The sequence below is a fragment of the Trifolium pratense genome, linkage group LG6 (assembly GCF_020283565.1).
Source record: "Trifolium pratense cultivar HEN17-A07 linkage group LG6, ARS_RC_1.1, whole genome shotgun sequence".
Taxonomy (NCBI): domain Eukaryota; kingdom Viridiplantae; phylum Streptophyta; class Magnoliopsida; order Fabales; family Fabaceae; genus Trifolium; species Trifolium pratense.
The window spans coordinates 825,898-839,824 of record NC_060064.1 but is presented as its reverse complement, the minus strand read 5'-3'; the positions used below and the strand labels follow the sequence as shown (position 1 = coordinate 839,824).

At 34.0% G+C, this 13,927-nt stretch overlaps 2 protein-coding genes and 1 non-coding gene across 3 annotated transcripts; 1 reads left to right on the top strand and 2 right to left on the bottom strand.

The window, feature by feature from the left end:
• Nucleotides 1-4,223: 4,223 nt before the first annotated feature.
• Nucleotides 4,224-7,479, top strand: LOC123889604 (uncharacterized protein At5g41620-like). Its single transcript, XM_045939017.1, has 3 exons — nt 4,224-4,665; nt 5,662-5,787; nt 6,029-7,479. Exons 1-3 carry the CDS (start codon nt 4,405-4,407, stop codon nt 7,235-7,237), a joined length of 1,596 nt encoding a protein of 531 aa, XP_045794973.1. The 5' UTR covers nt 4,224-4,404; the 3' UTR covers nt 7,238-7,479.
• Nucleotides 7,480-8,230: 751 nt separating this feature from the next.
• On the bottom strand, nt 8,231-8,304 carry TRNAV-AAC. Its single transcript has one exon. It is a non-coding gene; the product is annotated as a tRNA-Val (tRNA).
• Nucleotides 8,305-9,030: 726 nt separating this feature from the next.
• LOC123889603 (BTB/POZ domain-containing protein POB1) lies at nt 9,031-12,939 on the bottom strand. Its single transcript, XM_045939016.1, has 6 exons — nt 12,542-12,939; nt 11,479-11,571; nt 10,867-10,988; nt 10,726-10,789; nt 10,346-10,625; nt 9,031-10,138 (listed from the first exon to the last, which is right to left on the bottom strand). Exons 1-6 carry the CDS (start codon nt 12,798-12,800, stop codon nt 9,310-9,312), a joined length of 1,647 nt encoding a protein of 548 aa, XP_045794972.1. The 5' UTR covers nt 12,801-12,939; the 3' UTR covers nt 9,031-9,309.
• Between the last annotated feature and the right edge of the window lie 988 nt (nt 12,940-13,927).

Sequence of the window (13,927 nt, the reverse complement as noted above, 5' to 3'; positions counted from 1 at the left end):
TTTAGAAGGGTACTATATTTTTTTTCCATGACAATAGTGAGTTTTTCAAATGAGAAATGAGTTATCCAAGTATATAGTTTCTGTTGCATTAGAATTATACAAAGTAAATAATCCCATTTTGTGAGCTCGACATTATTATTCCAATTCCAAATATGCTATGATTTGGTTTAGCATTGTAAAGAGTAGGTAGAGTGAGTTAAGTATGCCATGAAAAGAGATCTTGCAAGGTACAAGACGAGGGAGTTGCAGAGTAAGCGCGTATTGAGCCTAAACGAAGGAGAGAAAGAATGAAAATTTTATTATGCAACTTGATCATTACAATCTCAATGTTCTACCTTATATACAAGTTAAGGGATCATAACCAACTAGTAGAGGTAGTTGTAAGTTATAACTAACTAAAACTGTTTCTTACAAGTAAAACTAACTAACTAGGTAACTTGTATTACAAGCAACGGTGAATTTATCTCAATTCACTTATCATCAACAAGCATCATGGATGGATTGGCCACTAATTCAACTGCGATAGTTAATCTCTTTCATTGTTCAGTTGAAAGACCAGGCAAACCAACTACTGTGTTCCTCAATGGATTTAACTCCTCTAGTTCCATGACTTCCTCAATGAACATATCTGCAATCATATGTTAGATTCAAAAGTTTGAATGAGGAGTCAATTGATAAATAGATTCAAAAGTTTGGATAAAATAAGGATAAGACAAATAATAAAGTCTTGAATCCTAATAATAAAGACATGAAAATATGACACAAAAGACTGAATGCTAACCTTATTTGTAAGGATACAAGACCTCAAATCCCAAATAATTATGGAAACTAATCTTCAAAGACTAATATAATTAAGAAACTAATCCTATGAGATAATTCAAGATACACAAACATATTTCATTTATTCTAACAAGACCTTAATAAAACATGTAAATGGTAGAATCATAAGGTGTCTTGAGCAATAAGTACTAACCTTTTTGGTATTGGAATCATAAGGTAAACGACGCCATGCTGAATACAGTAAAGACTCAGAGAGTGTAAGTTGAGGGGAGTGGATATCATTCTGCTCACAATAGCCAGAGATTCTAGCAAATGTTTCTTGCTTTTTAGGGTAACCGTCTAGTTTTTCTACCAGCCAAAATATCCATCAAAATAGTTTTACCAGCTCCACTAACACCCATCAAAGCTGTGAGAACACCGGGCCTAAATGCACCACTGACACCCTTCAAAAGCACTAACCCGTCCTCCATTACAGCTTGATCCTTCATTTCCTGGAAGTCGAAATTCCACGAACAAAATATAAGATTTTGAACGCATGTTTAGTAGGTGTGACATTACCGTGCATTGCTTAATAAGTCTTGGTGTCAAGGTTTTTTATGCCTGTGCAACAGCATCGTAACTATAATTTTGGTCGCATCAACTATATTTGACCATTAAATTTTCCACGATATCAACAATTGCGACATCATCGCAATTCAACTATGACTGCAATTCACAACTTTGAAAATGACTTACTTGTGGCATGTCAACAGAGTATACAATTTCATCAAATGTGATAGAATATGGTTCAAAAGGAAGAACCATTCCCCTTTTCTTCCGAGGGCTAGAATCCGCAACAGCATTAGATCTTCTAGAATTTTCTGCATAACCAACACAGTTAAAGAAAAAACAATTAGGTAACTTAACTAAGCTCATTAGTCACTAAAAAAAGTTGAAATAACGACGAAAAATATTTAGTGACAGAATTAGAGAAAGACTTTGCTTTTTCCGTCTATAAATTACCATCGCTACTTTAACTTTTTCTAGTACGTATTCATTGAAGTATTTCCGTCTCTAAATTTCCATTGCTACTTTTACCAACATGTTGTTTTTGTTTGTACTGTTCAATTTTCCCATGCTTTGGGACTATTATGATAGTTTCTAATCAGTCCCTAATCTTCCTTTTTGCTGTTTTATCAGTCAAGTTTTTACCTCTTAGCATCATGTAGTGGTTTAATCATCATTACCATTTACCATCAATGCATAGTATAACATACTGTATTGGCTTTGGTGAAAAGAAAAAAAATACTGTATTGGCTTAAGAGTGATGAAAATAAAATTAACTAGAAAGTGATGAATAATGGACTTGCTTTTGCTCTTCAATTAACTTTTACTATGAACTATGAAAGTGACACTAAAAACTGAATATTTTTAGGCAATCTTATGCCTCCTTTAAAGATAATAATCCAAGAATAAATTCCAAGGCATGACATGTGAATGTGATGAGAGGGAAGATGGACCACAAATTGGATACTTGGTTATCATAATGGACTCAATTTTGTGGACCACTTGTTTGTGCTCACTGCAATTTGTATCATCCCATATATAATTTCAATAAACCGCATGCTTAATTTTTAATGAACTCCTTTTCAATATTCTTTTAAGATATTTTCCATGCACGACAGTAGAGATTATTGTAACAAAAAGGGATGATCTTTTCGTTCCGTAAGTGTAGCTATATGAGACATTATTGGAGGAGCTATGAATTGAAAATCGGATTCTCCACTTCTCTATTGCATGTGTCATACTAGGACTGTTCAAAAATAACTGCTAATTGAACCGAACTGCTGAACCGAACCGAACTGTAATTAATTGAACCAATTGCAGTAGTTCGTGAACCGAACTATAATTCAGTTAGAGTTTTCTAACTAGAACCGAACCACAGTTAACCAAACCGAACTGTTAAAAACTTTACATTATGTACCTTTATACATGTCTCAGTTATCAGCAATTCAACTTATACTCACCCACAAACATGACATTCATACTATATTGGTCATAATTGCATGCATAATAGTATATTCTTCAAGAAACACAATGCCTCTGTGATCTCATAGTTTATAGCATCTATAGGCAGAGCTTAGGTTACCCTAGCATGAATGAATGAAATCAAAATGACAAATTGAAATCTTGACCTCTAAACTTTAGGCTTTTTTTATTTTACCCAAATTTTTTCTATTCTTTCCACCCAAAAAACATGACTGGCCAAGCCTTTTTTGTGACTTTCAAAGCCAATATGATGAAGCCCAAATACTTCATCCAATAGTTGCGTTTTGTTGTTGGATGTAATGTATGTTTTGTTTGATAACCCATTTATAAAGTAATATATAATCAAATGTATGTTGATTACTTTACAAACACCATTATTTCTCTCGAAGTAAAATCTCTAAGGTAGGTCTTGACCAAAAAAAAATCTTTAGGTAAGATGAATATATTTTTTTTTTTTGTTAAAGTAGTCTGGTAGGTAGAAATTTCACCTTTAAATTTTATTTGGATTAATGGAATAAGGTGGAATGAGATGGTATGAAATGTGATTTCATTGTTTCGATTCTTAAAAAATGAATATATAGAATAGCGTGGTATATGATGACATCCACTTCATCACATTCCCTCAATTTTGTTCCCCACCAATTTGAGGTGTATATTATATATCTCTTTTCTTCTATTCGTACCTTTAACGTGAATAAGTGAAATATTTGGGGTTCGAACTCCAACTCTTACATGTATAATAAGATGTACCTATCAATTGAGCTACCATTCAAATTTAAAACCTCATTTGTATATGTGAATTTTGTATGATACTTAGCACTACTCTTTTTATAATTCTCTTATTAAATGTAATTTCATACAAGTTGCAACTATTTCTTGAATGGTTTCACGTAAAATTGTGAAATCTACATCAATAAATAACTGATCTGCTATTTGATACATTCACACAAATGTTGCTATCCGCTAATATACATAATTCCTCCGAACATAAATATAAGAAAAAATTCACTTTTTAGATTCATTGAATAATGGATGTATCCATTATTATTCAATGAATCATCTAAAAAGTAGATTTTTACTTATGACCTCTGGAGGGAGTACATCATAAAAAGCATACTATATAATATTTTTCCCTCAAATTCTAAAATAAATGATCTATTCTACATATACGTACAACAACATCACCTAATTTTATATTTTTGTATTTTATGATGATTATTGGCTAAAAGCCAAAAAAATAAAAGTGGAAAGAAACAATTATTTAGAGAGGAAACAAGACAAAAGGACAAGAAAATTAAGGTGTTTGGGAAGGACAGTGGACCCCACATGTGTTGACGTGGCAGTGTGAGAAAGAATGCTGACTTTGCAACTCACAGCTCATTCATACTTAACATGTTGAATGTTGATGTTTGTTCATTCAGAACTTGTAATGGTGACAGTGACACAACACTGTCATGTTTGAAACACAAAGAAGTAATAAAACACTTGAATGAATCTATGTTGAACAATCTCACTCACTGTTTGTTAAAAAGGAACAAGATTTAGTAGTACATTATAAAAAATTGAACTTTAAAAATTTCAAGCTGGATTAGGAAGATGGAAAGAAGAGAAAAAGGTTTGAAGAAAAGGGAAGAAGAAGATGATGAAGGATTGATAAAAATGGTAGAAAAGTTGAAACTTGTTGGGAAGAGAGAAGGAAGAGGAAGATCTTCAACCCCACCACCCACTTGGAGACTTGTTGATTCTCAACACAATGTTAACACTGTTGTTCAGCAAGAATTTCTCAACTTTCCCTCCTCAGAAACACTCTCTGCAAGAAAACTTTGTGCCAAACTATGGGAATTTCATTCTCACCAGGTGTGCTTTTCTTGTTTTGCATCTTTGAATAATTTGCTTGAAACCCATTTTCAATTTTTGGTTTTTATGTATAATTTGGTTCTTTAATAGTTTAGTCAAAATATGTTACACTGTGTTTGTGTTCCATGTCATGCATATTACACATGGCAATGAAAGTTTTGGTAAAATTATTTATGTACTAAATGTTTCCATTCTTGTTGTATACTGTTTTTTTATGCCTATAAGTTATAACTAGAAAGTTCAGTTTTAGTTTTAAAAGTTAGGGACATTTGTTTGGTTTAGTCTATAACTTTGTATATATCAATTAAGAGGGTGATGTAGATTTATATGAATAAAATTATAATTTCATAGTTTCAATCTACCTGCTGTTAGCAATTTTATTAATTAGTGGCACTAATGGTCATTTTACGATCGTCCCTGAGGTGATTTGAACTTGATCGGTACCTTGAGGTTATAAGGTTAAACTCTTACGACTGAGCTACCACTTGTTGTTAACAATTGAGTTCCTATCCATTTTCTCATTTGGATTTGTTATGTTCACATGTGATTTACATCTTACTTTTTTTGCAATATTGTTGATTTACATTTTAAACTGTGGCCATTTTCTAAATGAGTATCCAATATTGTTGATGTTGACAAATCAAATAAGTTTGGGAAGGTTACATTATGATAAGGAGCACCTTATGAAGAGACGTGACATAGTATTCGATGTCCATGTAATCGGGTTCTTAGGTCTCTATTATTTGAAAAGAAAGTGGTTTTGTGTTTCTGTGGAACTGCATTCAAGAACTCACTTTATCTCTTTCGTTAAATTACTGTTAGATGTTAGATCATCGGAATGACAAGCATCAAAGCTAAAATAATTATCGATATCAGAAAGATTATCAAACAATAATTCCTAAAGTCACGATTATGTTTGAAGCATTTTTAGATACTAATGTTTGATGACATTTTATATATTTTGATTTATGATTCTTACTTTGTAACTCAATATAGCCAGCATCTGCTAGGGACTCGAGAAGACGTGTTCAAGCATCGTCTGTTCAGCACCGTAGATCAATTAACAGAAATGGTTCTTCTCGACAGTCTGTGTCCCCTAGTAGTTGTCGTCGCTTGATGGAAGTAAGATTCCATTTGAATCCCACAAATATTATGACTTTTTAAGATATGAGTGAGTATGTAAATAGGAATTTGAACAAGGATCTGCACCTTATTTTGTAAACCATGATGGATTATCATCGATGATCCTTCTGAGACGTTTTTAATGAGTATTTTTAAAATTATGTATAGACCATAAGGTTCTTAAAATGTTACTTTAACCCTTTTATCCGGTATAACAAGTTGACTGTGTTATTTAAAACAGGATCCGTCAAATATGGCCGTAGTGAAAGCTCTGGTAATGGAACTAGGTTTTTCTCAAACACAGGTAAAAGAGTTATTGCAACAAAAAAATGAGACTAAGCAGGAAATGGAGAACTTAATGAAGCAAATAACAGAAGACAAACTTGTTAACAAGAACAAAGAACATGAAAAGATCAAAGCCATAGTTCAATCAGTCAAGGAAGAGATTGATGTTGAAAGGAGGTTAAGAAAGCATTCAGAAAGCCTGTACCAGAAGTTGGCTAGTGAGCTTTCTGAAGTGAAGTCTTCGTTCCGTGGTACTCTGAGAGATCTTGAAAGAGAGAAAAAAGCAAGGATCCTTTTGGAGAATTTATGTGATGATTTTGCCAAAGGAGTGAGAGATTATGAACATGAACTACGATCTATTAGGCACAAAGCTAATAACGGTCATGTTAAAGGCGAAAGCCTTGATCGGCTAATACTTCATATTTCGGAAGCCTGGCTTGATGAGCGCACGCAAATGAAGCTAGTTCAAGATGGTTGTGGTAGCAATCTCCCACGTACACATTCAATTGTCGATAAGTTACGCATTGATATTGAAACAGTTCTTCGTGCAAAACGATCTATTGACTTAAAGAGAAATAATAATGCATCCATTAAAGAGCATAAGGAGATCCGCCCTCGCCTATCTTCATTGGATTCCTTTCCACTAAAGGAGACAATACATTCACCTCATAATTTTACCGAGGAAGATTCTGTTAGTACCGACATTTTTGAACAGAAAAGGACTTCTGACAAAGGACATACCAAGTGTTTTGTTGAGGGGAAATCAAGTGACATTGGAAGATACAAGACAAATCTATTAAATACTCCTAGTCCTATGGTATCAACTTTGTCTGAGACAATTCAAGGTCCACCAGAACATGATAGAGGCAAGACCAAGAGAATTACTTCAGGCCACAGCCTAGTTGGAAACAGTTCCATGTCATCAGAAGGTGATAAGGTATATCCTGAGACCATTTGCAGGGAAGATTCTTGTGTTAATTCTGCAGTTAAAGTTAATGGTAGTCCTGTTAAACAGTGGAAAACTACATTGATTGTACCAGATTTTAACAAGTCTCATTACAAATTACCTAGAGGAGTAAAAGATAATTCATTTATGGCAAAACTGCTTGAAGCAAGGTTAGAGGAACATAAATCTTGCTCTAAGACTAGCAAATGCTATTTTTGATCAAGTAAAACAAGTTTATGATGAGAGAACATTGGAATTATCTTTGTAGACCATATGGTTGTAATTGTGTCACACTCTGAGGGACTACATATTTATATCACTAATTTTAGAATTAAATTTTTGTAGACGAGATTCTTATTGTAACTAGAACTTCGACCCGCGTGGTGCACGGGTCTAATTAACCGTAATATGAAATAATAAAAATACGATAGAAATTTTTTAATACTAAAGATATATAAAAATGTTGGCTAACATTAAACATTAGTTCAACTATAAATTTTGATAAATGTTCATACAATAGGAATTATGATAAATTACGAAATATTTCATTACATTGAAAGTTTTATTTGTATTTTCACCGTCTTCGTCGATAATCAAAATCGTTAATATTTCTTTAGAAGTAACTCTTGATATCGCGACACAACCGACCATGTGAAGACACTGGCGACATAAGATATATGCCAACATGTTTAAGAGATTGTCTCTGCTCTTTATTTTAAATTTTGATTAAATATTAAAATGTCACATTGTGATCTTAAATTGAATTATTGTTTGTTTGGCATAAAAGAATAGTGGTAACGAAAAATAAATAAAAAGAATGAGACTTTTTTGTAATGTTTTTTTTTAAAAAAAATGATTAAATATATTTTTGTAATTGGACGTGCAAAATTTATATACACATTTCCTCATCTGTTTTCACATTCAAAAATAATAGTTTTTTTTTTTTTGTAAAGAAGCTAAAAAGAGAAAAACAAAACTATTTACGAAGAAAGAAGGTTTTATTGTGTTGTGTCGTCCATAAGAACATCACGAACGCCTTATGGAGGAGAAGCATGAGTCAAGAAGTCGGCATCTAAAGAGACTTCAAGTTTAGCGGAAAAATTGATTCCCCTCTCTAAGTATGTGATAAAGATAGTAGCAAAATTTTAAATTTTAAACAGTGTTTTTAAATTTTTTACTTTATTTTATATTTATAAATGAAAAAGAAAAAGATGGCTTCGCCCGGACTTGAACCGGAGACCTTCAGTGTGTTAGACTGACGTGATAACCAACTACACCACGAAACCATTTGATGATATATTAAGAATATTTAATCGTATTGATCAATTACTACTGAAAATGAAGGGGAAAAAATTAAAAGTATTTTTTATGAGAAATTTTATATGAATTCAACAGAAAAGTATTAGTTGTAATACACATTAAAATCAGTGAGTAAATTAAGGATGATGAAAAAATATTACAAGTATATAATCACTCTTGTTTATTATGTCACATTAAAATTCTAATTTCATAGTTTCACTCCACCTGTTGGTATCATCATGCAGTTGATCAGAGGAGTTTTGGTTTAAACTTTTTCTTCTGATTTTTTTCACCTGAAAACAGGATCTGCCTTCCACTTAGTTGCTAATTTTTGTTGGCTGTTTTATTGGCTTCAGTTACCAATTGCCATTCCTTTGTCTTAAATTATTGCCATGGATTTTCAAGTACATTCTTGAGCAACTGAGTTCCTGTTCATTCACATGTGATTTGCATCTCACTTCTCATTTGTAACACTGTCACAGCATAATTTTTTACAAGTGCTATTTTTTCTAAACCTTCATTACAATGATCATCCAACATTGTTTACAAATGGAATAAGGTTGGGCAGGTTACAATATGGCAAAGGAGCTCCTTAAAATTAAGTGATTCGGTATTTTTCAAAGTAACTTGAGCCCTTTCATGAATTATTCTTATCACTGGTATGGCAAACATTAAAGCAGCAGAACTGTTAATAACATAGAGTCTCAAAAATATAGAAATAATATGTCTTTCATTTCAAACTCAATTTCAACCAAACAATTTTACTACAATCTAATACATTCAACCCAAAAGACATACAAGCTCAAGTTTGTTTTGCAGTGCCAAAGCTGGAGTGCAGGGACATTTTTTATCCAGACCATTAACTTGATCTACAGCACTAGCCACCAAGATTTGCCAGCATATATTACAACAATATAATTACAGAGGGTTAACATGAAAAGATAAACTGTGCTACAAAAAAAGTCAGCTACCAACCAACTACAAGACGAAGTTTACACTTGTACATCGAGTCGGTTTCTGATGGTTAGCTCCGCTCTAAGATGGAGAACACCGTTAATAAAATAAAGGCTGTCCTCCGCCATGAATGATGTCCACGGTGTAGCAAACAAGTTTCTATATCCCACAGCCTTTCCCCCTGTGAATGTATAGTTGCCTTTATATTTGCTGACATATTCTTCAGTTGGTCTCGATCGAGCAGCAAATTCATAATCAACCGCGAAGCTGACAGAGCCCTTCTCCTGCATTCCTAAGAACAGCCCAAAGCAATGAAATGAGCTCTGCTGGTCCATGTTGCAGTGTGCTGACAAAAAGAACCCTTGACCACCTAAGTGGAAAGCCTGGGAGTATACCCGACCAGATGGGAACAAGTTGGCACACTCCTCCCGCTTCAGGTCTAAGTAGACCACACACTGTTGGCGTGGAAGTTCAAATTCCACTACCTTAACAGGGCGGTACTTGTATGACCGCTCCACAAAGAGGCGACTCGATGAAGCAGATTCAGCAGCCAGTATCCGTTGCCGGTGAGGTGCCTCGGCCTTGAAGAAAAGGGCTTCGGTTACTAGCTTTGAAGCGATTTCGTGGTCGAAGTCGTTGCAAGTCAGGACTTTCTTCAGCTTGCGGCAGGTCATGTATGGAAAGCGGATGAAGCGGGCAAGCTTTAATCCGAGGACTTCCCTCCTCTCTTCCAGCTTTGGGTACTGGGTCCGTGCCCACCTCAGCACGAAGTCATACACTGCATCCTCTGATGCCACCTGCAGTTCATCACTGGACAGTATTGCCTCAACTCCAGCAAGTGGCAAGCCCATGAGTTCTTCCTGATGCCTGGTCATTAGTGAAACTTATTAGCATTGAGACAAAACTACATTTGAGATTTAAACAAAAAGAAGGCCTTCCATACAATACAAATATTTTGTTAATTAGTACTAAGCTCTTTCTCAGGCTATGTGATAATTATTTTATGAATCCCGCTTTAAGGAGATTATAACAAAGATCATATCAGTAATTTAAATTAAGTGGAAAGAAACTTACTTCGTTACATCTTTATAACGGGAAGCAAGATATTGCTTGGCTGCATCAGTCAATGGCTGAACAGCATCTGCCATCAAGACACTGGAAGGAAGATCGAGGTAGAGCAATGCAGACTCCGGTGTCATAGGTATGTTCCGCAACACTCGGCTGCAGTACCTCATGCAGGATGCGACTTCAAATTTGTCAGCCGCCATCAGCACGTCCAACAATGCAGGTGGTGAGGAAACACTCAGAGAATTGCTATACATGAAATTCAAAAGCTCCATGAGAGGAGCTTCTTCTGTAACATGCAAAATAAATCAGCATTTGTAAGCAAACTATTGGAGAAAATACATATGATTAAGCAAATAATCCAAAAAGCTTTTCATATATATTTATACCCGATGCAGCAATTCTCAGGGTGACATGCCTCTGCTCTGACTCCCTCATCCCATTTGAGAATAGCTGCAAACTATACACACTAAGCAAACATGAAATTTTCAAAAGTATTACAATTTAACCAATAAGCAAGAGACATATACCTTGTAGAAGAATGGACTCTTTGCAGCCAGGATGGGGGAGCTGATGTGCAGTGTTTTCACTTTAACAACTGTAGAGCAGTCCATTTGAAGATTGGCATCATCAACAGTAGAGGCCTCATCACCTATATTAATAATAAACCAACTCAAATCATTGAACAGAACTGAAAACTTCACGTTTATTGAAAGGGTATGTTTGTGTTCAAGCAAAAGAAAAGTGTTTTCGGTTTAAGATCTTGTAGGCTCATAGACAACCCAAATTGGCAATCCAGATTGTCGCAGAAGCAACGGAATCATTGTACAGACATGATTCACAATTTTTGCCAGATTGTGCAATTTCAGTCATTATCAGTAAGATTATCAAACTGCACAATCGGTAGCATAAATTTTAAGATTCTGATAAACATGGTCCAGTATAGAGCAACTTGGTGCTATAAAACTCCCATAATGGATGGATTCAAGTAAGGGTCAAACCAAGGCGAGTCTACTGTAGGCAACCTTGCTTTACATTTTCAAGATGTTGCCTCCATGACTTGAACCATGGTAACTCTTAAAATAAATAAAAAATCATATAATTGAGAAACTAGGTTTGAAATTTTTAAGTTATCCAAGTACCTGAGGGGGACTCTTCAAGCATTGCATCTGCCTCTTCATCCTGAGGCTCACGCGGCGCGAAGTCGATCAAATCAGGCTGGTCGGGCAATAAATCTGCTACCAAAAAAATTCTAAAATCCATGAATAGATCGCCAAAAAATGAAGCAAATGACATAACTATAGGGGCAACCTAGAACGCTATAAAACTCCCGCCAATAAAGGGTTCAGACAAGGGTCGGAACCATTGTGAGTCCATTGTAGACAGCTCTGCATCTGTAAAACATTTGCAAGAGGCTGATTCCACAACTTGAAAGCGCCCCTGGGTTTCACAGCCCCAGCAACCACCAAAGTAAACAAGGGTTTTAATAATCGAGAGAAAGATTTGTGTGTTATTATTATTCCAAAAAAAGATTTTTGTGTTACTCCGTGGTTCTCCACTTAAATAGAGAAAACTGCAATGATTTGTCAGTCATTGATTGGAGGCAGATTTTTACAATAAATGTAAAGGATTCGTTGCGAACAACCAATGAATACTTGACAAATAATCAATTTACCGGAAGGTCCAGTTCGGCAATTTGCTGCAAACAACTAATGAATATTTGACAACTATTCAAGATACCATTTTTATGACTACTTCAAAATACCGGTAAGTTCAGTACGGTATATGCCTGAGTAATCCATAACACTTGAACATATTTGAAAGACATATCAAAGTTTGACTGCGTCTATCTTTGGTATCACGGTGAGTATACCAGAATCACGATGACCCACCGTGATTTTACAGAAGCTACATGATTCTGACACATCCACCGTGATACTAAACATACACACATTGCATTTAACATAGAAAAATGTTCCTTATCAGTTGGCGGGAACCCTAATATCGTTCATTTGATCTGAGTTTTACATTTCAATCTTTTTTTCCTATATACTCTACTAACAAGTAACAACCCTAGAAATGAAATGAACATAAACAATTAAACAAGAAGAAAACACCATGAATAATTTCATAAACAGATGAACAGGAATAAAGTTACATAATAAATTTGTGAGTTTTGAAAAAAAAGATTAATTTTTTTGATACCATTTTCGTTCTTGATGTCTTCCCTTCTCCTCTTGCGGTCGTTAGCCCAATCAGCAACTGTGGAGCAACCGTCGGCATTAGAAGAAGGTTGAATTGGATCGTTGATGACTTCAATTTGAAGGATCCTATCGGAGAAATTACTATCGTTGAAAGCAAAGGCAAAATCATTGGCATCATGAGAAGAAGGAGAAGAGAGAGTGTCTGATTCCATGACGAGTAGAGGATCAAATAGATCGGCGGCGTTGTTAAGACCCTTCATCGGAAAGAAGACGACGACGACGACGACGACGACGACGACTGTAATGAGAGAAAGAGATAGGCTGTGAAAAGACAGTCGAACCCTATGGGATAGATAGATGTCAAAGAAGAGAACAGATGCCAACACAAACACAAGTGCTTCTCCTTTTTATATTAAAATTAAATAAAAATATAAATTTGTTCAACAAAATATTGTTGAGACAAGGTTTAAAATTTAAATTAAATTAACAGAAAATTCGGTCGGGAGAGAAGAATCTATTTTTGTGTATTTTAAAGATTTTTTGGTGGAGATTAGTCATTATTATATAGCGATGGAAACTTCAAACTTATATTATGGTAACTTAAAAAAAATAAATTAGATGATGCAGCTTCTAATTTAAACAAGATTTTGAATTTAATTTTTAGTTTTAGTTTGAAGATGTATGTAAAACTTTTATGAAAATTTATAATATTTGAGTTTCATAAAATTTGAAGATGGATTTTTTAGTATTGCACGTAGAAGTACCATTTACACTTCGAAAAAAAAATTAGATGATGCAGCTTGTAATTTAATCAAGATTTTTGATTCGATTTTTTACTATTGCATGTAGTACCATTTTTTATCATCTTATAAAAAAAAATGTAAATTGCTTTTTTTTTGTCCGATATGGATAAGTGTGAAATGTTCGAGATTTAAACTCTAACCGTGTATATAAAATGTAATGTCTCTACCAACTAAAGTAAGCTTTGTATTTTATTTCTTAACAAAGAGTATTTTATCATCTTGAAGTATAATTGACATTTGTTTTCTACCTCGTACAATTGTAAAAATTATTTGTTTTGAATATTTAAAATACGTTTAAAAGTACTATAATATTCTATTGTAAGGTGTGTGAGTAATATAAATTTCATGTGTGGAATTTGAATTTTAATAATAAAAAAAGACATTGATAAAAGTTGAAACATGGAAATAAAATTTTCATTTATGTATTTTATAAATTGAAACCACATGTTTAACCGACTCGAATTAACCCAACTAGTAACCATGTACACTGGTTATAATTCTAAAAAATATTAATTAATTCAATTCATTATGATCTATTTAGAGCCAAGAACGGTAGATGTGAGTTTGGTAGGCTTTACCATTCC